The sequence below is a fragment of the Diuraphis noxia genome, unplaced genomic scaffold, assembly GCF_037042655.1.
Source record: "Diuraphis noxia isolate RWA-SAM2 unplaced genomic scaffold, SU_Dnox_SAM2 contig0001, whole genome shotgun sequence".
Lineage (NCBI taxonomy): Eukaryota > Metazoa > Arthropoda > Insecta > Hemiptera > Aphididae > Diuraphis > Diuraphis noxia.
Genome location: NW_028301711.1, coordinates 60,284,569 through 60,306,416, shown reverse-complemented (window position 1 = coordinate 60,306,416; position 21,848 = coordinate 60,284,569). Strand labels below are relative to the sequence as shown.

General features: G+C 28.5%; 1 protein-coding gene and 2 pseudogenes across 2 annotated transcripts in view; all 3 read left to right on the top strand.

The window, feature by feature from the left end:
- The window catches only part of LOC149061078 (uncharacterized), a 288,522-nt pseudogene that overhangs the window by 107,671 nt on the left and 159,003 nt on the right, over positions 1 to 21,848 (top strand). The gene's annotated exons all lie outside the window — the stretch shown is intronic.
- On the top strand, positions 9,611 to 11,413 carry LOC107169815 (uncharacterized). The gene is made up of 2 exons (XM_015519698.2): positions 9,611 to 9,976; positions 11,105 to 11,413. Exons 1-2 carry the CDS (start codon positions 9,611 to 9,613, stop codon positions 11,411 to 11,413), a joined length of 675 nt encoding a protein of 224 aa, XP_015375184.2.
- On the top strand, positions 14,623 to 15,377 carry LOC149061084 (E3 SUMO-protein ligase ZBED1-like; annotated as a pseudogene).

The following is a 21,848-nucleotide window of genomic DNA, read 5'->3' as shown; positions in this document are numbered from 1 at the left end:
ACAAAAAAGCTGTTGTTTCATTTGAAGAAAAAAATAAACTGAAAGAACTTCTAGATGGATGGAAATTGGGATATTTAATACAAGTTATCTGGGTAAGTTATAATTTAAATAACAGTTTCTGATATTTTACGCCTACATAAGATTTGTACTAATCAATGTGTTCTTCCTTAAATCAGTCCTGAAAAATAGATAACTAGCACGTTTTATATGCTTGAACGGTTTCATGGCTGCATCCGAATTGCATGCATGCAAAAAAAAAAAATGTCCGAATTGCATGCCGTCTTTTGGAGGGGTCTGTCCGAATTGAATGTCGTCTCTTGGAGGTTCTATCTGAATTGCACGCCATGAACCACGTCATGTTTATTTATCATGCACTTATTATGTGCACAATGTGACTAAATGTAAAAAAAAAGAAAGAAATGCATGTATAGAAGCGCTCTTTTATGATTGTTACAACTGATAAGTTTCTAGATTGAAATATTTTTATATTTGAGTAAATTTTTTTGCCCAAATTATCTACTTTCACAGACATACGTATCGGTCACTTAAGTCAGTGCTTCTCAACCTTTTTTGTTATAGGGCCCCCTAAATTTAATGTAAAACTGTCAAGGCTCCCTTCCATGGATGTAAAAGCAAAAAATAAATAAAAAAAGATCATCAGTATTATTTTTTTCAATGATATACTAATATACTATACTTACATGGACAAATTTCACAATTTCACACAAATAAATTATTAAAATGTATAGATGTATAAATTCATTTATTTCTAGATTATATTGATATCTCACAAATACCATTAACTGGGCATTATTTGTAAGATCTGTCGATTCATCGAGTTGTATTGCAAAAGTGTAACTATTTTTAATTTGAATTAATAATTGAGATTTCATATAATCCCCCATACAGTCTAGTCTTCTTTTAATAGTATCATTAGAAACAAGGATGGACCGTAATGCATCTGCAATTTTATCACCGTGTACAATTTCACATATTTTTATTGCTGCAGGTAAAACCAAGTTTTCTCCAATAGTAAAACTTTTTTTAGCTTTAGCAATTAGTAAAGTCATTTCAAAAGAAGCTTTAAGAAGTGTTTTATTTAAATTAGTATGTTTATCAAAAATAACTACTTGCCGACTTTGTTCTGATGCTTTTCTTTCAAAAAAATAATACGTTTTATTTTGGTGTTCGGGGTGCATAGTAATTAAATGTCTACTTAATTTTCCAGGTCTCATGCAATCGTTTGAGAGTGTATTTGAACATATGACACACATCGGTCGTTCTTCCTTATTTACGCATGATGCAATTAAACCAAATTTTATATATATTATTCTGAATTGTACTTGCGTTTTTTTTTTTATTGTTTGCTGGTAAAAATTCATTTTTTCTTTTGCTGGTTGTTGAACTAGAATTATCTGTTTCTGGAAATCTTATGTTACTAGTTGAAGTAGAAGTATCTGATTTTAAATTTTCTTTCAACCACTTTTCCATTTTAAACTTAAAATAATATTATTAACACCACACGTCCACACGAAACACACGATATCGAGCAAAGAAACGCGACTGTACTGCAAAGGCTTTACGTTTACATCATTAAAGTTATCATCATTTTCGATAGTTTAATAGATTATTATTATTATTATAAAATTAAAGTAATCTAATAACTCTAATGTGAGATAAACTTTCCCGATGTAATAACAATTTTATTATTATTTAATAACAGTAATCTAACATTAGACTTTATCGACAATGATTAATCATATGGTCGGTTATAATGGTTATATAATAACTGAATAACCAAAAATATTTTAAATAAAAAAAATATTTCAAGGCCTCTCCCAATCATATAGCCACGGCCCCCAGGTTGAGAAGCACTAACTTAAGTATCTCAAATTTATAAGCATTATTATAAATTGATCTGAAATAATTAAGATAAGAAAGCTATGTCACTACGACCATAAATAATAGTAATAATAATAATATAATTTAGATCAAATCGAGATATCACCTGTGTATTTTTCTGTGTCTTACAATATTAGTACGACTTGGAACGTTAACGTGTCTGTAGTTTAAATTGTTGATTTTGTAGTGTGATCATGGAACCACAAGTTGAATATATGTTGAGAGAAAAAAGCAAAACACTTTTTGTAATTAATGAGTTTAAATTTTATTTTCAAAAGTTATTGTGTAACGATATTGAAAGGTGGGCTTGTCACAAACTTTTGTGTACGTACATAAAATTATTGTATATAAACGAAGAACATAAAGTTATATTTCGCAAGATAGATCATAATCACAACAAAGATGACAAACAAAAATTAAATAGACAACGGGTATGTAATAATTTAAAACGTAAAGCTTTAGATGATCCTTTTGAAAAACCAAGTAAAATATCGCATCGTGAGCTATTAAATGGAGATATTAGTACATGGACGACAGATGACACTACACGAGTTCGAAAAAAATTACATTATGCCCGATCAAGCATTTATCATAAACTGCCAGAAACCTTGATTAATTTACATACAGCTTTAGATAATTTAAACATTAAAACTAATAGAGGCGAAGCTTTTTTGTTTATCTTTAATTATGAAAAAAAAATATTGTAGCTTTTGCAACACACGTAAATTTAAAATATTTAAGCGAGTGCGATATTTTGATCGTTGACGGAACATTTAAAAGTTACCCTAAAATGTTTTACCAATTATTTACAATTCGTGGTGTTCAAAATCATAACTATACGCCACAATTTTTTTTTATTAACTGTTAAAACAAAACAAATTTATGAAGATGCTTTGACTAATTTATTAATGAAGATGAACGATTTGAACTTAAATTTATCGCCAAAAATAATTTATGCTGACTTTGAACTAGCTATTCATTCTGCACTTCTAGTTGTTTTTCCAAATATAATAAGAAAATGATGTCGTTTTCGCTTAGGGCAGAGCATATGGAGAAAAATACAATCATTAGGTTTGTGTACAAATTTTTAAAAAGAAAACAGAAATAGGAACATTTTTGAAATTATTTTTTGGACTGTCATTCTTAAATCCAAATGCTGTAGACGACTGTTTTACTAACGAAATCATGGCAATTCAACCCAATGATGATCGTATACATGCATTTTGTGACTACTTCTTAGAAACTTATGTGATAGCTAACAGTTTATTTCCACCATCTATTTGGGCTGAATTTTCTAATTCTACAATGCGTACTAACTAACAACAATAACTAATGTTTGTGAATCATTCCATTCCAAACTGAATAGCATGTTAGTTAATAGCAATTAGTTGATGTCTTAAAGCAAGTACAATGTGGTAGGTATATATGTAAAAATGCGTAGTTAAAATTTAAATAATAGACGTCGGGAAATATTAGGCAATGAAAAAAGTACAAGCTTAGTGATGACGGAATTTCAAAATAATGAAAATAATAGATTTGTATATGTAGAAAAGATGGCATACAAGACGTTACTAAGTAAATAAAGCAATACTTTTCCATATGTCTAATATATGACGTTGAATGACCTACTATTATTGATTATTATTATTGTTTTTATTTTATTATTATTATATTGTAACATTTTTCATCGAAATTAGTTTCAAACTACATTAGTTACTATATTACTTTATTATTTAAATATAAAAATATTATTAATAATTACTTAATATTTTTTTTTATTATATGAACTTATTATTGTTATTTATTTATAATATGTAATATCCTATGCCTGAAATACATTCACTTGCCTACATAGTACATATATTCACTACAATAGTTGTGTTTAATATTTATAATTCACAGTGTCACCTTCTACAATATTTAAATATTTTATTAAAACTCGTTCATTCAGTAAGTTGTAAGTAAGTCATTTAACTGGCATGCAATTCGGACAAAACCCTCCAAAGCCGGCTTCACACTATTGCAATTTCTTGCATTGTAGTCTTGCTTGCAATATATATCATGCAAGAATATGCATAGTAATTCGCAAGTGCATGTTCACATATATGCTTGTATATGTCTAATCTTGTATGTATATATAAATATTGTTTAGTTTAAAAAGTGATCTGATCGCGAGTAGAAGTGCTGTTTTTTTAATTTTGAAATATTTTTAATTTTTACAAGACTGTTAAATGGATCCAACAAAAAAAGGAGTACTTATCGTTTGCGAGTAAATTATTTAAAAAATGTACTTAAAACAAAATGTATAAAACACAATCACATTATCCACGTGGTTCACTATTCATGTTCGAGAATAAACTGGCATACAATAAAATTACCGAATTGCATTCAATTTCTGTCCGACATGCTGAACTGTATGCAAGTTTGAGCATGTAAGAACTTGCATGCAGTCCGGCATGTCGGACAGTAATTGAATGCAATTAGGTAATTGCAAATACTATAAATGACAATACGGGACAAACAATGATAATTGTAGACGACATAGCCCCCTGAAAATACTCGGACGCGCTCTATGTGTCAAATACTGAATTTCATATTAATATACTAATACGAAGACCGCCCAATTTTAAAAAGCTATATCTCGCTAAAAATTAACAAAAATGATAATTCGAACGATAAAATTAAAAAAAAAATAACCTTATTAATTTAGGACACTTTAAATATGGGTTGCTAATTGAAAATCAAGTTGATAATGGTTTCACTATTAAATAAATGGGTGAAAAAATAAAAATTTCATACATTTTGAGAAAAGCATGAAACAAAATATACTGAAAAAAAATGATAAAGTCAAATAAAAAAAATCATATGTCATATAAAAAATCGATTTTGTCGAAAACTGGTTTTGCGTAAAAATTTCCGTTTCCCGATTTTTTTTTTTGAAAACTACTGGAAAATTTTTACTTTTGACCTCTATAATGTACCAAGGATACTTTCCTACTTTGCTATAGGTAACCACCTCTGATGTTTGAAATTAAAACATTATTTCGACAAGTTATGATTTACACACATACACAATAAAAAAAAAACATCATTGTAAAATCAATACATTCATCACTTAGTTCAGAATCTAAAAACACCCGCTCTCTGTTTTATTTTAAGGAATCTATAAATATAATATAAATATAAATATCTATAAATAGTATCCGATAACCAAAATAAACATTTATTTTTACAAACATAAATGTTTATAATAAATATGTGATATAAGGCATATAATATCTCTTTTCTATGTAATGAGCCTTCATGAATTTAATTTATAATTTAAAATAAAAAATAAAATGCCTTCACACAAAAGTTGTTCGTTTTGGAGTTGCACAAATAACAGCCGACGAAATCGAGGTTTAAGTTTTCATAAATTTCCATCAGATGATAATTAGTAAGTGTATAGTTATTCTAATTACTCAGGTAAGTACTATAGACTCAGTGGCGTAACAAAAAATTTTGGGCCCCACGCAAAAATAAAAAAATGGGCCCCTAATATATTGTTGTATCAAATATAACCCTTAAACCAATGGTCTCAAATTACTGTGGGCCCCCCGCAACGCATGGTCTGCAGCCCTCAGTTACGCCACTGACTATAGTCAAATATCTATAAGGAGATTTTTTGGCCATTTCAAGGAGGTATCACAGATTATACCTATACAAATACAATTATATAACCTGTGGTAGTTCATTAAGATTTTTATAATTTTATACATTTCATACTTTCATAGAAATAATTGGTCAAAAATATTATTTATTCTGTAACCAGTAATATGATTAATTAGAATAAATAATTTATTAAAACAATAAATTATGAGTGTGTCAGATACCTAATTGAATTGTAAAAAATACATTTTAAAAACACATTGCATTTTTTAAATACCTCTAATGGTTACATTCCTACATGGCATAATTACATGATTTAGTTAATAGAAAACCAAGTTAGATTAATTAGGTTAAGTTAATTAAAAATTTATTTTGAAATATTATTACCTACTTTAGTTGCATACTATGGCTTGATCAGTGTAAAAACCAAAAAATAATAAATGAATATTATAATTATGGAAAAAAAAAAATACAAAATTATACCATTTGTTCAGAACATTTTCAACAGGAAGATTATTATAATTATACAAGCGGAGTTCGGTAATATTGATTTGATTTAAAAAAAAAAAAATTAAAAAAATGTCTTACTTATTTGATTAAAATTAGGAAAATTTTAAACAAATGGGCAGTGCCTGTGTTAACATCGTGGCAACCGCCAGATATGAATAAATCAACTACTGATACTACTGCAGCATCACCTGAAAAATCATTAGTTGGTAAAGAAATTCAAATGTTTAAAAAATAAATATGCATATGTGATTTATTACTTTTTTACTTAATTTAATTTTCAACAATTTAATACAATATTAATTTACATTAGATCACAGTGAAAAACAAATAGACCTTGAAAGTCTCTCAAAGGCAAAAATTGACCACACTGAAAATCAATTTGAGAGGAAAGAACCTGGGTGGAGCCCTCGAAACCCAAATCCTAATGATATTGGTAGTACAATTTATTAATTTAACTTCAATACTAATAATTTTAACTATTATAATAGCTTGTACAATATTTTACTTTACAGGTAGAGAACTTTTTAAAATTTCAGTAAATAAAAAATGTAATAAAAGAATATTTATGCCACGTTCTTTAAATTTTGACAAAAATTCTATGAAACCAGAAGATTTACTTGAATGTAAGTTTCCTAATTACTTTTTTTTACTTTAGAAATGTTCTGTTTGAGAATTTAGTATCAATTCAAAAAATGTTTTTAAATAAATAATTTTAATTAATTAATTTATATTGAATTACAAAAAAAAAAAAAATACATCATTAACTTATTTGGTTATCTACAGTTGTCAAATAAATAATCACATAACAATTTTGATTTGATTTAAAAAAATAAATAATGGATCAATATATTTTATAAGATAGTTGAATCAAATAAACTTCAATGTTTGTTTACAGGTAACTTATTATCAGATACTCAAAATAATACAGAACTTCAAAAAAAAATAACCAAATTAAAAACAAAGATACAAATTTACCAAAAAATGATTCACACTAAAAATAAACAAATACAAAATTTAAAAACTAAAAATAGTGACAAAACTAAAATTATGGTAGAAAAGACAAATAATAATTTTTTGTTAAAAACACAGATGAGACTTATGAGTTTAAAAAAAAAATCATGGCGTTTTAAAGAGGATGAAAAAAAGTTTGCTTTGAGTTTATATTATAACTCCCCTAAAGGCTACACATTCATGAGAAAGTTTTTATGTTTACCTACAGTAAGATCACTTAGGCGATGGCTCCAAAATTTAAATGTAGCTTGTGGCATAAATGAAAACATTTTAGAAGTGCTTAAATTTAAATTATCATCTTCACCACTATCAGATAGAGCTGTGTCAATAGTTTTTGATGAAATGTCAATAAAGCAATTTATATCCTACAATTCTCAAAACGATATGTTTTCGGGTTATGAAGATTTTGGCAATTTGGCAAATTTGATTGATTCAAAAAGTATTTCACCGTGTAATCAAGCGTTAGTTATAATGTTAAAAGGTATAAAACATTCATGGAAACAAGTAATTGGTTACTTTCTTTCAAATGGACCTATACTAGGAGTAAAACTTAAAACTATTATATCAAGTACAATTTACAAAATAAATTCAATAAATCTTATTCCAAAAGTCATTATTTGCGACCAAGGAACAAATAATCAACAATTAAGAAAACTACTTGGCGTGACAAAAAATGAACCATGGATAATTTATGAAGATAATAAAATATTCTTTATGTACGATACACCTCACCTTTTAAAATCGGTTAGAAATAATTTTAAAAAGTATGACTTCAAGCATCAAAACGAAATATATTCATGGACAGATATTGTAGCTTTTTATAATCTTGATAAAGATAAAGTGCCAAGACTAGCCCCAAAGCTTAAAGAAATACATATCAAGTTGCCTCCATTTTCTCCAATGCGTGTATGTTTGGCAGCACAGACTTTTAGTCACACTGTAAGCTCTGCAATCTTAACACTTGTATCAAATAATCAACTTTGTTCCAAAGCAGTCTATACTGCAAAATTTATCAAACTGTTAGATAATTTATTTGATGTGTTTAACAGTGTCTCATTTGATGAATGCAAAGTATTTCGCAGACCTCTATCTGAAAATACAATCCATTGGAAATTATTAAATGAAGCATTACAATTTTTTAATGATTTGGAAATAAAAAATGCAATGAATAAACAACCTCCGTGCATCACAGGATGGATTGCAAATATAATATGTTTAAAACATTTATATCAAGATTTACATGATAATTTTAATTTTGAGTACCTTTTAGTGAGACGCTTAACTCAAGATTGCCTTGAAAGTTTGTTTTCGGTGATTCGTGCAAAAGGAGGTAATAACATCACACCAGACTCCTCCAAGTTTCATTCTGCAATACGAATGTGCATTGCTCAACAACTTCTTATGCCTCCCATTAATGGAAATTGTGAGGTTGATGCATGTGCATTTTTAATAAGCTGTGCTGATTTACTTAAAAATAAAAAAAAGTTTAAATTTGAATTTCAACAAAAAGAAGTAAATATTTCTTCACCTGATGATATAGATTCCAGGTTTGATGATAATTTAAGTGACATGAACATCAAAGTTATACAGTTGGGTATTCATGAAGAAAATGCTATAGCTTACATAGCTGGTTGGGCTAGTTCAAAATTAAGCCACATAGAATGTGTAAATGAACTGGCTACAAAGGATAAAGACCAATTAATAACGATGAAAAACAATTTTATAACTATGAAAGAATACGAAGAATGTAACTTACTTTTACCACTTCCGGGCACTTCAAAATTTGTTGAAAAAATAGTTTGTCTTTTCAATAATAATATAGAAAATTTATTGATAGACAACAAACATGGTATAAAGAGTAGAATGTTGGCTAAAATTGAATGTTACATAAAAATATGTCCCAATATTTGTCAAAATTGTAGATTTTTATTCATTGATAAAATTTTGAATGTAACCATCAATTCTTTTATAAAAAAATGTAATAATACACCAACTTTTAAACAAGTGAAAAGTAAGAAATTAAAAAAAATAATGCATTTATAATAATGTAAGTACCTATTTTACTTGTATTGTTGTATTTGTATGTAATAGGTATGAATATTTTTGGTAAATAAATTTATTGTATATTATATTATTATATTATAATAATATAATAACTGTTAAAATGTTAAATACTTAAATATAAAAATATTATGTAATATGTATTTACTTTTACTATTTAGTAATTAGTTTTAGTATTTTCAAATACTATAAATGATTTATAGTATTTGGTATTTTACAGCTGATCAAAATTTTCTGTTACCTATATAGCTGAATATTACAAATTACAATCCTAGAGCGCGTTAGTTACTTTATCAGGGGGCATACTTATTTCGCGATTTTTGACACTAGTTGTCCCGTATTGTCATTTATAGTATTTGGTAATTGTATGCCAGTTTATTCTCAAACACGAATAGTGAACCACGTGGATAATGTGATTGTGTTTTATACATTTTGTTTTAAGTTTATTTGTTAAATAATTTAATTTTTTAACACTGAAATGGCTACTTCCAAATCAAAGTATAGTTTGAACGAAGAAAATGTACTGAAATTAATTACTTTGTATCGCCATCATGAAGTACTATGGAACGTAAAACTGAACCAATATAAGAACAAAGATGCACGGAACCAGGCATATAAAACGATTTCTGAAGAAATTAATAAACCTAATTTTGGACCATCTGATGTTCCAATAAAAATAAAAAATTTACGTACGGCCTACCACCAAGAAAAAAGAAAAGTAGAGGATTCAAAAAAGTCTGAATCAGGTGGCAACGATGTGTATAAACCAAAAGTATTTTGGTTTGAAGCACTTGATATATTTTTGCATCCGGTTGTCGAATCAAGGAAAACTCATTCTAATTTGGTAATTTTTTAATATATTTCATTACCAAAATTTAAATAATTAAATTACATAAATACCAATAGTAAATACTAAATTTATGTATAATATAATATTAAAATTTAGTATATAGGTCCGTGAATTTGGTCGCACAATGTCAAAATTTAAAAAAATGTAATACGTAACTAATACAAACATAACAATAATATTAATTAATATATAGATAAATTTACTTAAAAAATCATATTATCCTGCCATGGAACAGCACCTTCGTTATTAAAATATTGTGTGTATTTTTCTCGCAATGTTGTGGCTGATGTCGACGGATATCTCGGTGGGTGAGAAGTCATATTTATAATTCCTGTTGGTTGTACTTCATTACGCCATGATCCAGGAGACCAATTACAATTATCTAAATCTTCATAATCAAATGTACCCGATGGTGTGTAGGTAATAGGCGATTTTATTCTAAGTCAATTATGTAAAGCACAAGTAGCATTTACGATACTGTCTACCTTTTCTGGAATAAGCGATATTGGTTTTTCATAAACTCTAAATCGACTTGTTAGAATTCCAAAAGCATTTTCTACTATACGCCTAGCTCTTGACAATCTATAGTTAAAAATTTTTTGTTCTTTTGTTAAATTTCTTCGCGCATATGGTTTCATAGGAAACGCTTCATCGGCAACAAAAACTGTGTCTTTTGGGAGGTTTAGTTTATTATTTTCAATTGCATATTTTAAGGAACAATCTGCAAATATACCACCATCCGACTGTCTTCCTTTTGCTCCAATATCTACATAACGAAAGCAATAATCATGATCTACACTTGCCATTAAGACTATACTACAAGAATTTTTGTAGTTGAAGTTCTCAGTCCCTGTGCCCGGTGGTTTTTTTTACAACTACATGTTTCCCGTCAAGGGCACCAACGCAGTTAGGGAAATTCCAACGCAAATTGAAACCATTTTGGATTTTTTTCCATTCCTCTTCTTTTTTAGGGACCTGGAAATGTATAAAAATATTTCAGATTCAAAAATAATATAAATATTAAATATAACATAAAACCATACAACCATTTGAACAGTTGATTTTTTTATTTATTACGTTTTCGAAGTACCCACATAATTTTCAACTTATTATTTATTATAGGAAATGCTCATTGAAAAAGATAACGAATCTCAGTCAAATTTTGTTTGTGAAAATTTAACATCAGCCGAGTCCATTCAGCTGAATAGCTCTTTTTCATCAGTTGAACATAATGCTACATTAATCTCTGCAGTTAACAATACATCCCAACTATCATCGGACTTATCAGAAAAAGTTTTATCACCTCCGCTACCACCTCCACGGACTTTAAAACGATCAATTTCAAAAAAAAGGAAAAATGAAGTGTCGGATACAACATATCTTGATAATGCTCTAAAAAAATTAGACGAAATATCTGAAAAAAGTTCTTAGGTACTCTGAATAAATATTGAAGACTGGTAAAAGAATTGCCTGTGGCCAAAAAACGAAGTACTATTTCCAATTTTGTACTTGCAGGTAATGCTTTTCTAAAAAAAGTGTCTTCTTTTTGAATTAATGGTTTAACTTTATCCAGTAAATATTGAAAAAGGTAATTATCCATTCTCAAAAAGTTTTTGTATGATGATGGATCTTCATTTCTTAATTCAAAACATAAACTATTTGATGCGCCAACACTATTTCTTCTATTAATCCACTGTCGAACCCATAATCTTTTTTTTTTTAAAGCTTCTTGCTTCTTTTTTAAGATTTCTTTACGAAGCATATCACAAACAATAAGTACTCCTTTTTTTGTTGAATCCATTTAACAGTCTCGTAAAAATTAAAAATATTTCAAAATTAAAAAAAAACAGCACTTCTAGTCGCGATCAGATCACTTTTGAAACTAAACAATATTTAAATACATGCAAGACTACACATATACAAGCATGTATGTGAACATGCACTTGCGTATTACAATGCGTATTCTTCCATGATATATATTGCAAGCAAGTCTACAATGCGAGAAATTGCAATAGTGTGAACCCGGCATAAGAGACGGCACGCAATTTGGACATTCCAATGCGACGCCATTCATAAATAATATTGCGAATCGTAATATCTCAGCTCCTATGATAGTTTGTGCCAAGGATATTGAAAAAATGACAAATAATTACTGTTTAACACGTTCACTGCGGATCATATTACAATACACATTCAAATGTGCGGAAGTAATTCAAAGTTTTTTTTCGTTGACGCCAATTGGCGTCATCCGCACCACATACACTTTGCTTTTATCTGACGCTGATTGACGCCAATTGGCGTCATAGCAAATTTGTTATGCTAGGTATACCAAACAGTTACTCACAACTATCATACCAAATTGTTACTTTATTACTTATTATTTTACAATGCAATTAAATTAATAAATAACTAAAAGTAAATATGTACTTATAATTTAATAAAATGAAAACATCTTTATTCCTTATTATTTTAAAATAAAAGTGAACACGTTATTATAATTTAAAAAAAATGGAAACTGACTATTTAATATTTATTATTTACTATTTTATTTTAAACTATTTATGGAAATTTTTAAAACATGGTTGATGACAAAGACTGGGTTTTTCCGGACAGCTTGGACAGAAGTATGTTGTATCTTTTCTTATCCCTTTAGAATAACACAGATGACATCTTTTTCTGATAGGTCTTCCAGATTTTCCAACATTGTGAGTTTTTGGGAAATGATTAGTATGTGATACTGAAAAACATCTAGGTTTTGGATGTTTGGGCAAAAGTTCACTGAGTATGGATAATCGAAAATCATACAATGATATTTTAGGTCCGGCGTGATATTGATTATATAAATAAAATGAGTTCATCAATAACATTTGTATTATATGTATACCAATTTTTTTATACCAACGGATTGTTTTTCTAGTAAATGGATAATAGCTATGCATTTGGTCTTGCCGATCAATTCCACTCATAAAACGGTTATAATTTGAGATAGGTTCAGGTTTAAATTGTTCTTTACCGTTTCGGTTTTTGGTAAGAATTAAATTATTTTTAAATTCGGTGGAAATATAACCAACATCTCTCTTATCTTTCCACTTTCCAATCATAACACCTTGAGAGTATCTGGCAACGGTTTCACCTTTTTTTAATTTTGACTCTACAACATCCTGTGGTGTATTTTTTCTGTTCAATCTTAATGTTCCAGTACAAAACGTTTTTTTTTCAATCAATTTGGAGGCTAAATCAAAACTATTGTAGAAATTGTCCATGTATAACGCATGGCCGTTATTTAGCTTTTCGGACATTAAATGCAAAACCACATTAGCTGCATGGCCTTTTCCTCCCAAGTCATCGAGTACTCCTACATAAATGGCAAATTTTAATACCAAGCCATGAGGTTCCGTAAGCATGTATAATTTAATTCCATATTTATGGCGTTTATTTTGAATATATTGACGAAACTGGAGACGGCCTCTCCATAACACCAGGGACTCATCAAGTGAGAGTTCTTTTTTGGGATAATATATGGTATTCATTTTGTTATTGAAATATGTAATTAAAGGTCTAATTTTATATAAGCGATCCTCAGGTAGGTTTTGATTATTAGTTTCAATATTTGGTGCAAAATGAAAACATCTTAATAAATTTAAAAATCTATCACGACTCATATAATTTGAAAAGCAAGAAAAGTTGAAAAGGTGATGGGTTTTCCAATAGTCATTCAATCTGTTGAGTTTTATGGTACCAGTGTGAATTATCAATGCAATAAATGTTAACATTTCGTCTTTATCTGTTGGTTTCCAATTGGAGATACGAGAACGTGGTGCACTACCAACACGTAAAAACTCGGTTTCAGCATAATTATTCGTTTCATCAACCAATAGTTTTATAAAATGTTCATCGAAAAGCATAAAAAAATAATCTATAGGATTTATTTTGCCTTCTATCGGAACAAGCAATTCGTTTCGTTTTATAAAAGGAAAATTAGATAATTCAATTTCCTCCTCTTGCCAGTCACCGTCATTATTAGTATTTGTTGATGATTGAGTATTTACACTTGGTACATTATTCGCGATCTCAGTATCACTCTCAAAATCGTCAGACACTTGTTCAGTATTTTCAAATTCATATTCTCTACCAGAATCGGAAAAATCATAATTTTCGTCACTATCAGAGTTAAAAAGCATCTGCTCAATTTGTTGTTCATAATTTCGATTCATATTGCATAACCGTTTTGGTCGAGATGGACCGGATTTATTCAATGTATTATCCATGTTCATAATATAAGTAATACGAAAGTAAACGAAATAAAAAAAAAAAATCGTTCAAAAGAAATAAAATGTATATAATTTAACTATAAAATGTATAAAAACAATACAATGTGAATACGTACGTGTTTCATCAACGACCGACGATGGAAAAATGATTGCAACGGTAGTGAATTTCTTGAAAATACCGATAATTAACTTGATAAAGGAATAGTAAACATCCCAAAATAAAATAAAAATATTATAGACTAAAAATAGAAATATCGATGTGCGATTGCACACACGTATTAACTAATATCTATAGATAACGCTGACCGAAAATGAGGTTTTTGATTGTAACGCGGACTAAATTATAATGTATTGAAAAATAGTGTGCGGATGACGCCATTTGGTGAACAATATGTTTCAAGTAGTATGGTCATATCAATTGTGCACATATTACAAACAAAAATTGATGAGGCAGCAACAACTCAAGTTTTTAGCAAGCAACTAAAAAACGCATTAAAACATATGTGTTCTAAGCAACTAGGACAAATAGAAAATGTTTCATTTTTAGCAATTGTTACAGTACTAGATCCTAGATTCAAAAGAATTTATTTTAAAAATGCAGTGGCATTATACAAAATATTAAATAAAATATCTGAAGAAATCAAGACATATCAAACAACATCTGAAAGTTCATCTGATTCTTATGAATCGCTTGGTGAGTAAATATAATCTAGTATAATGTGCGTAAATTAATTCATTGAAACATATTATTAATTTTTAGAAAATAAAGGATTTAGGCTATGGAATAACGATGAGAAAATTGTTCAACAAAGTGGCCGTAGTCGTGGGCGAGCCTCTAGAGAAGAAATTGGTTTTCATCTGAATTGAATTTATACTTGAAAAGCTCTGTAGGTAGGTTGACAGACAACCCGTTATTACTATAGAATGATATGTCCTCAGTTTATCCAAATCTGTCTAAAATTGCATTAAAATATTTGAGCACGGTAGCTACTTCGGTAACAAGTGAAAGGCTTTTCTCCAAAGCAGGCTTGTCTATGAATCAACAAAGAAATCGTCCAACAAGCAAAATGTTAAATATTTTATTGTTTTTACAATCTATGGATGAAAGTTTATGGGAATTGTAATTTTTTTTTTTAATTTTTACAATTTTTTTTTCACATAGTCATAATTGTTTTATGTCATATTAATTCATATAAAAATGTCATATAACGAAGATTAAATTATTATTTATTATTTTTTTAAGCTTTTAATTTTTTGTTTCATCAATTTTATAATTTGTACCTATCATTTTATTTTAAGTATTTAATATAAGTATATATAATAGTATTTTAACTCTTGAATTTATTATTTAATCGGGAAAATAGTTCACTGTACAGATAATAAGAAGTGCAACAAATACTATATAAATGGTCCATTATTAATTTTATTTTTAATTCATTTTGAAAATAGGGAGATAATTCATTGCAAACTATACCAGTACATTTAGTTCTACGCAGTTTCAACGAATCAGCGTCCTTAGATGACTTAGAACAATTTTCACATAATTCTCCCAAATGATCACATGATAATATTGAGATATGTGCTGTTAAGAATAAGCATATTGCACGTTCTGCTTGAGCAGTAATAGGTTTAATGCATTTTGTTAAAGCCTTCGTTGCAGAGAAGTTTTTTGAAGTTTCTAAATGCTTTTTAGTTTTTAAATGTTGATTTAAATCATATTTTTTAGTTCTAATATCACAATTACAAAATCTGAAGCGTACTATAGTATTGTCATTCTCTAGTTCAATCCATTCTTCAAACGTTTTATCTTTCAGCCATTCGTCACGGAACTTTTGTGCATACTATGGTGCCATGATTTAAAATTTATTACAATTAACAACAGTTAAAAATATTAAGACTGTAGGTTAGTATTTAGTAGATACGAGAAAAAATTCAAAATAAGCCACTATACATACTACATACTATAGTATACACCAATAATATTCAGTGCAATACAATGATTGGTCTATGAAAATACATTACACTATGTGGGTACTATTATAAAAAGATCAACAATATTGTGTTTTATGTACGTAAATATCGTAGCCAATATTTAGATTATATCAATAATACCTACCTATAATTTATTTTTTAAAGTAGGTATTATTTATAGATTTTTTTTTTCATAAATTATAATAAAAATAACAGGTTTTGTACAGAACTACAAATGGCTATAAATTATAAACAAAAAAATCTAAAAAGCTAGTAAAAAGGCCAAAGGCTAGATCCCAATTTTTATGAGATTTTGGACATCGAAATGGCCAATATGGCAACACCGGTTTTTTATTCCTGTTAAGCTTAACTTGTAAACGTAAACAACGTTCCAAAGATGGCATTGTGCGCCGTATCATCACCGTCGAGACTGGCCGTAACCACGCCCATTGCCTCCCTGATGAGGTTCATCCAGTATAATCACGCCGCAGTGTTCCCAATTTAGCCATTTTATGGCTAGAACTAGCCTTTTTTGATACCCATCTAGCCATTGGAATTTCTTAAATGCTTATAGCCATAAATCTAGCATATTTCATATTCTAGGTTAGCCATTATTTGGCCATAGCTGATATAATATGATAATATGCCTAACCAACATTTTAAATTTCCCGCATAAATTTAAATAATATTATAATTATTATTTATTGAAAATAATCATACGCCCCAAATCATTGACTGTACGGTATGAAAATCTTTGTTTTTTATTGTACTTACAAATTTAATTACAGATCAAAATATAGGTAATTATCTGTAATAGTATTAGATTATCTTTAATAATATAGTAGTTATGTATTATTAAAACTGTATTGGAATTATATCCTATCATTATAATTTATATTAGTATATGATTATTATGATAAAATATAAACAATTTTGTATAGGTTAAGTTAGTCATTTGAAAGAAAAGAAAATAATTTAAATATTATGTCTTAATTAATATTAATTTAATATAAAAATATAAAATGTTGTTATCAAGCACAGATATCTATACCACAGAATAACCAGAAGGCTCACTCTTTTAGAATAACACGGGTCTTATGGGGGATAGATTTGCAACACCTGTTGGGATATCAGTGTAGCCTGTATGTAGATAATAACCAATTGTACAACCACAGAATATTATGTGGTCCCGTATTACAACTTATTGGTACAATAAATATTGTACATCATTTTATTGTATAATAATAATTAACAATGTTTAAACTTTAAGTTAAACTAAAAAAAAAGTTTAACTATAACTGTTCGAACACGACATCGCCAAGTAAGCAATAAAACATTTTAACTATTAATAGTCACATAAATATTATTTATTTTGTCATGGTGAAACATTAATTACAAATATTTATAAATACATCAATACATAATACTAAAACAACAATATCCTAAAGAAAATTATCTTTTTTTTTTACAAATGTTTTAAAATAGCTAATTTTCTTTTTTTTCTGTTTGTTTCAGACAACATGGTCCTATTAAAAAATTTAATTGCAGTAAAAATCCTAAAATGTATAAATAAATCTATTAAAAATTGTTTGTTAAATAATTCACAAGGATGACTAAAACGTACATTACAAAGTAGATCTTTCATTATGGACCCAATATTATTGTTAGTAGCAATAGAAGGAAAATTGTCAACAAATATATCTTCTAATTTAATTATGTAATTATAAAATTCATCATGAGGCATTAATAGCTTACCAAAATTGGAAGAGTCATTTGCAGAGTAACATTTGAAGAAAGTTAAAAGAAAGGACTGATCTAATGTTTTTTGATGATTTGCATACTCTATACAAACCTGGCATTCATATTTCTCTAGACATTTCTTCATAAGGTATCCACACACATATGTATAGACATTCCTCTCTGGAATATTTAATTTCCTGTAGTCAACAGTACCAATTTTTATTGATTTAAAATTAAAAAGATTATTTTGTTCTTCGGATACAAACAACCGGTTTATTTGAGTGCTTGATTGTTCGTTGACATGAGTAAGTACTTGATCTAGATCTTCAAGACAGTTAGAACCTGGGAAATGTTTAAAATACTGAAGGCAAAATATTTTTTTAAAAGATTGAATAAATTGAACAGGCGTGGGATTTGTGTTGTTACCGTGTTGCTGTCTTAAAACCCCAAATAAATTTTCCAGACAATCTTGATTTAAACGGCCTGTAGAAATGTGATATGGTTGGATTTGAGAAGAATTTAGGGATTTCCATAGCATTTGTAGTGCACTAATAGATACTAACCAACCATTAATGAAATTTATCCCGTTAGTAACATCAATATTATTTTTTTTGTTTATAACTTTTAAGTTTGTAAACATTTCAGTAATTTTTATTAGATGATCCAACTGAGGTGATGCATTATTAAAGGGATTATTAAAAATTTTACCGTTAGGAGTTTCCCTAGAATTAAATATGTCGAATAATTTGTCCATGTAATTTATAAATTGTATTGTTTTTTGAGAGTCAATTAGTAATAATCCACAATTTAATGCTGTGGACATACTAGCTGCAACAGTGGTACTAAAAACTTGAGCTGCTAACCTTACTTTCATTTTATCAAAAGGACCAGGATAAATATGAAAATATGTCAATTTAGGTGCCATACGGAGGTTACATTTACTATCGTAATTGTAAAAATTATCTAAATGTTTTTTGTCAACTAAATCTTCATTAATTTTGAATAAATGTTTAAAAAACATGTTACGTGTTGATTTTAACAGGTGAGGGGGATCAAACATATATATAACTTGCTGTCCATCAACTTCAAAAAATGGTTCCTTAGGAGAAACATTATTAGAATTTGAAAAGCGAATGAAATTTGACCCTTGATCAGAAATGAAGCATTTAACATTAAGTTTAATTTTCCGTAATTGGCGAATTGTTGAAAAAATAATATAATTTAGATCTGGCCCCGAACAGCTATTAGAAACAAGGTAATAAGCAATAGGTTGTTTCCAATTATATTTAATTCCTCTTAGCATAAGAACAAGAGCGTATTTTGTGGGTTAATATGTTCTATAAGCACTTGATTGGTTAAAACCAATTATCTCATCTTTGGTAACATTGTAAAATAAATGTTGTTTTATCGACATTTCATCAGCACATAAAAAGCAATCCAAAGCATCAGGATGAAAACTACTCATTTTGAATTCTAAAAGGTGAAATAGGAAATCATTTAAGCTAGGTTTTAAATCATACTTTGAAGTTACTCATTTTAAAGTGCAAATAGAAGGAAGAGAAAAAGTTTTTTGAAGAAAATATATAGTTAAAGCAAATTGTTTTATTTGTTTAGAATACCGATGTCCACTTTTAGATCTATCTTTATTTACAACATTATTCTTGACAAGAAGGTAGACTGATGGAGATAAATATTGTTCACACATCTTCATACAATGTTCAACAGTTGTAGTCTGCTCTAGTTTTTTTTCAAGTTCTTTAATTGTACACAGAGCCTTGGACAATCTTTGTTGAAGTACTCGTTTCCTTGGAGTTTTGGCAGTTAATGAGTTGGGAGTTTGAAAACTTATGGAACACGTGTCGACTGATGTACAACTTGAAAATGATGTAGATGAAACTAAAAACAAAATTAAGAATAAAAGATCATACCGAACAAAAAAATCTATTTGTAATCAACATACTAGGAGTTGAACATCTTGGTGGATTGTCAATTATAACACTTTCAATTTGGGTGTTATCATCTAAAGATATGGATGAAATATTAACATGTTGTGAAGATTGGTCTTCTGTACGGATAATGTTACCTAGGTAAAAGAACAAAATAATTTTTTACTATAGTTACTAATGAAGACATTTTATTTACACATTCAACTTACTGTTAAATAATGTTGGTATAGCATGATTTGACAATCTATTTTTTTCATTATTCAGGTACATCTTGTCTTCAAAATGAAGTGAACACAATCTATGATTTCTATTCAAAACATCAGGGTCAATGGTTGGTAAATTGATTGGTTTACAATTTTCAACCCAGGCAGCACATCTATAATTATTAAACATTTCGTAGGTACTACTACAATTATTTGTAATGTATGATAGAAAATAAACAAAAATTAATTTGGTAGACATTGATTATTACCTAACATATAATTATATAATGACTAAATACAATTAAGATTTAAATAACAAGAAATAGGTGGGTAAATTTTTGATATTTCTTACCTTGCGTGATCTTTGGGAAATCTATGAAACTTCGTTTCAATATGTTTTTTCCCAAAAACAGCGCTGGTGCAATTCGCCAACGAACATGTATGGCCGCCCGAATACATTATTCAAATTGGTAAGGCTTTGAGTTCAAAACAAAATGACAAAAATTAAAAATTATGCTGAATGCTGATTGTTTATGTACGTTCAAAATCGTAATGTCAATATTTACACGTGCTTATGTATAGTGATAACATCAAAATCGTGTAGATTCAGTTTCAGCAGCAAAAGAGAATTTTCAATTATTTTCGAATCCTGGCTACACTGATATCCCAAACATTTTTCACTAATTTTCGAGTTCTCATTAAGTGAGCCTTCTGGTTATTCTGTGTTTATACTAACTCTGAACTATATAGATATGTGTGTTATCAAGTAACTATTATCTAACCCACGGTCTTAGAAGATAAAGTCGGACAACTTCCTACCCTCCCGCCTATTACAGTATTTCCTCTTAATGAGGCAAAAACGTTTCCCAAGTTGCCGCAAAAGCGCTGCCGGGTAGACGTATTTTGAGGTTAGGAAGTTGAGGATTTGTATAACACCACGGTCCTATACCGTGGTTAAAACCGAGCAGCCCGCCAAAAATGCATTCAAACTATTAAGATTGGTTTATACTTTATTATATCTAATAATATTAATTAATAATAGTATTGTTTTGTTTGCGTTATATCGATTTATATTAATAATCGATAATCGTAACTCAAGTTGATCCATGGCTTAAATACTTTAAGCCATGGGCTGATCCAAACATCAAAAACAATACAAACTGTGAAACGACTAACGTTTAAACGTTTTCTAGTACTCTAGTCTCTAGTGGCATTGTGGCAACTATAAACCTATTCTATAGATATTCGATTTCTTTCATAGTAGTTTGTTGTATTCTGAAAATGCCAAATAAAATTTGTTATTTTCATTGTAACAAATCAGAAAAACTCTCAGTATTTAATATCCCCAAAGATAAATATTTGAAGGAAAAATGGCTGCAGTCCTTAGGGATAGATCATTTTAACCCTAACGAGGTTATTTGTGAAAAACATTTTCGGGATGACTTAATAATTAGATCAAAGGATATTGTTGACAATTTAGGATATGTTATTTTTTCAGTAAGTACCAATAGAAATGGTATAGTGTATTATAATAGACTAAAACGCCAAGGACCTAGCTGAAATTTTGCTCTGGTTTAGCAAAATATACAGCACATAAAAAAATAACAATCCTGTATTGACATTGAATTTTGGATTTATATAAACCATTTTAATAATATATTATAACAATACTTATTTCTTTATATGAAATATGCATTTTGTTTGTATTTTATACTTCTTATTGCAATTATAACCA

Bases quoted from the DNA above. Each gene is read 5' to 3' on its own strand.
- LOC107169815 (XM_015519698.2), top strand. From the start codon at position 9,611: ATGGCTACTTCCAAATCAAAGTATAGTTTGAACGAAGAAAATGTACTG. The intron at 9,977-11,104 runs GTAATTTTTTAA...TATTTATTATAG, and splicing joins GGAAAACTCATTCTAATTTG to GAAATGCTCATTGAAAAAGA.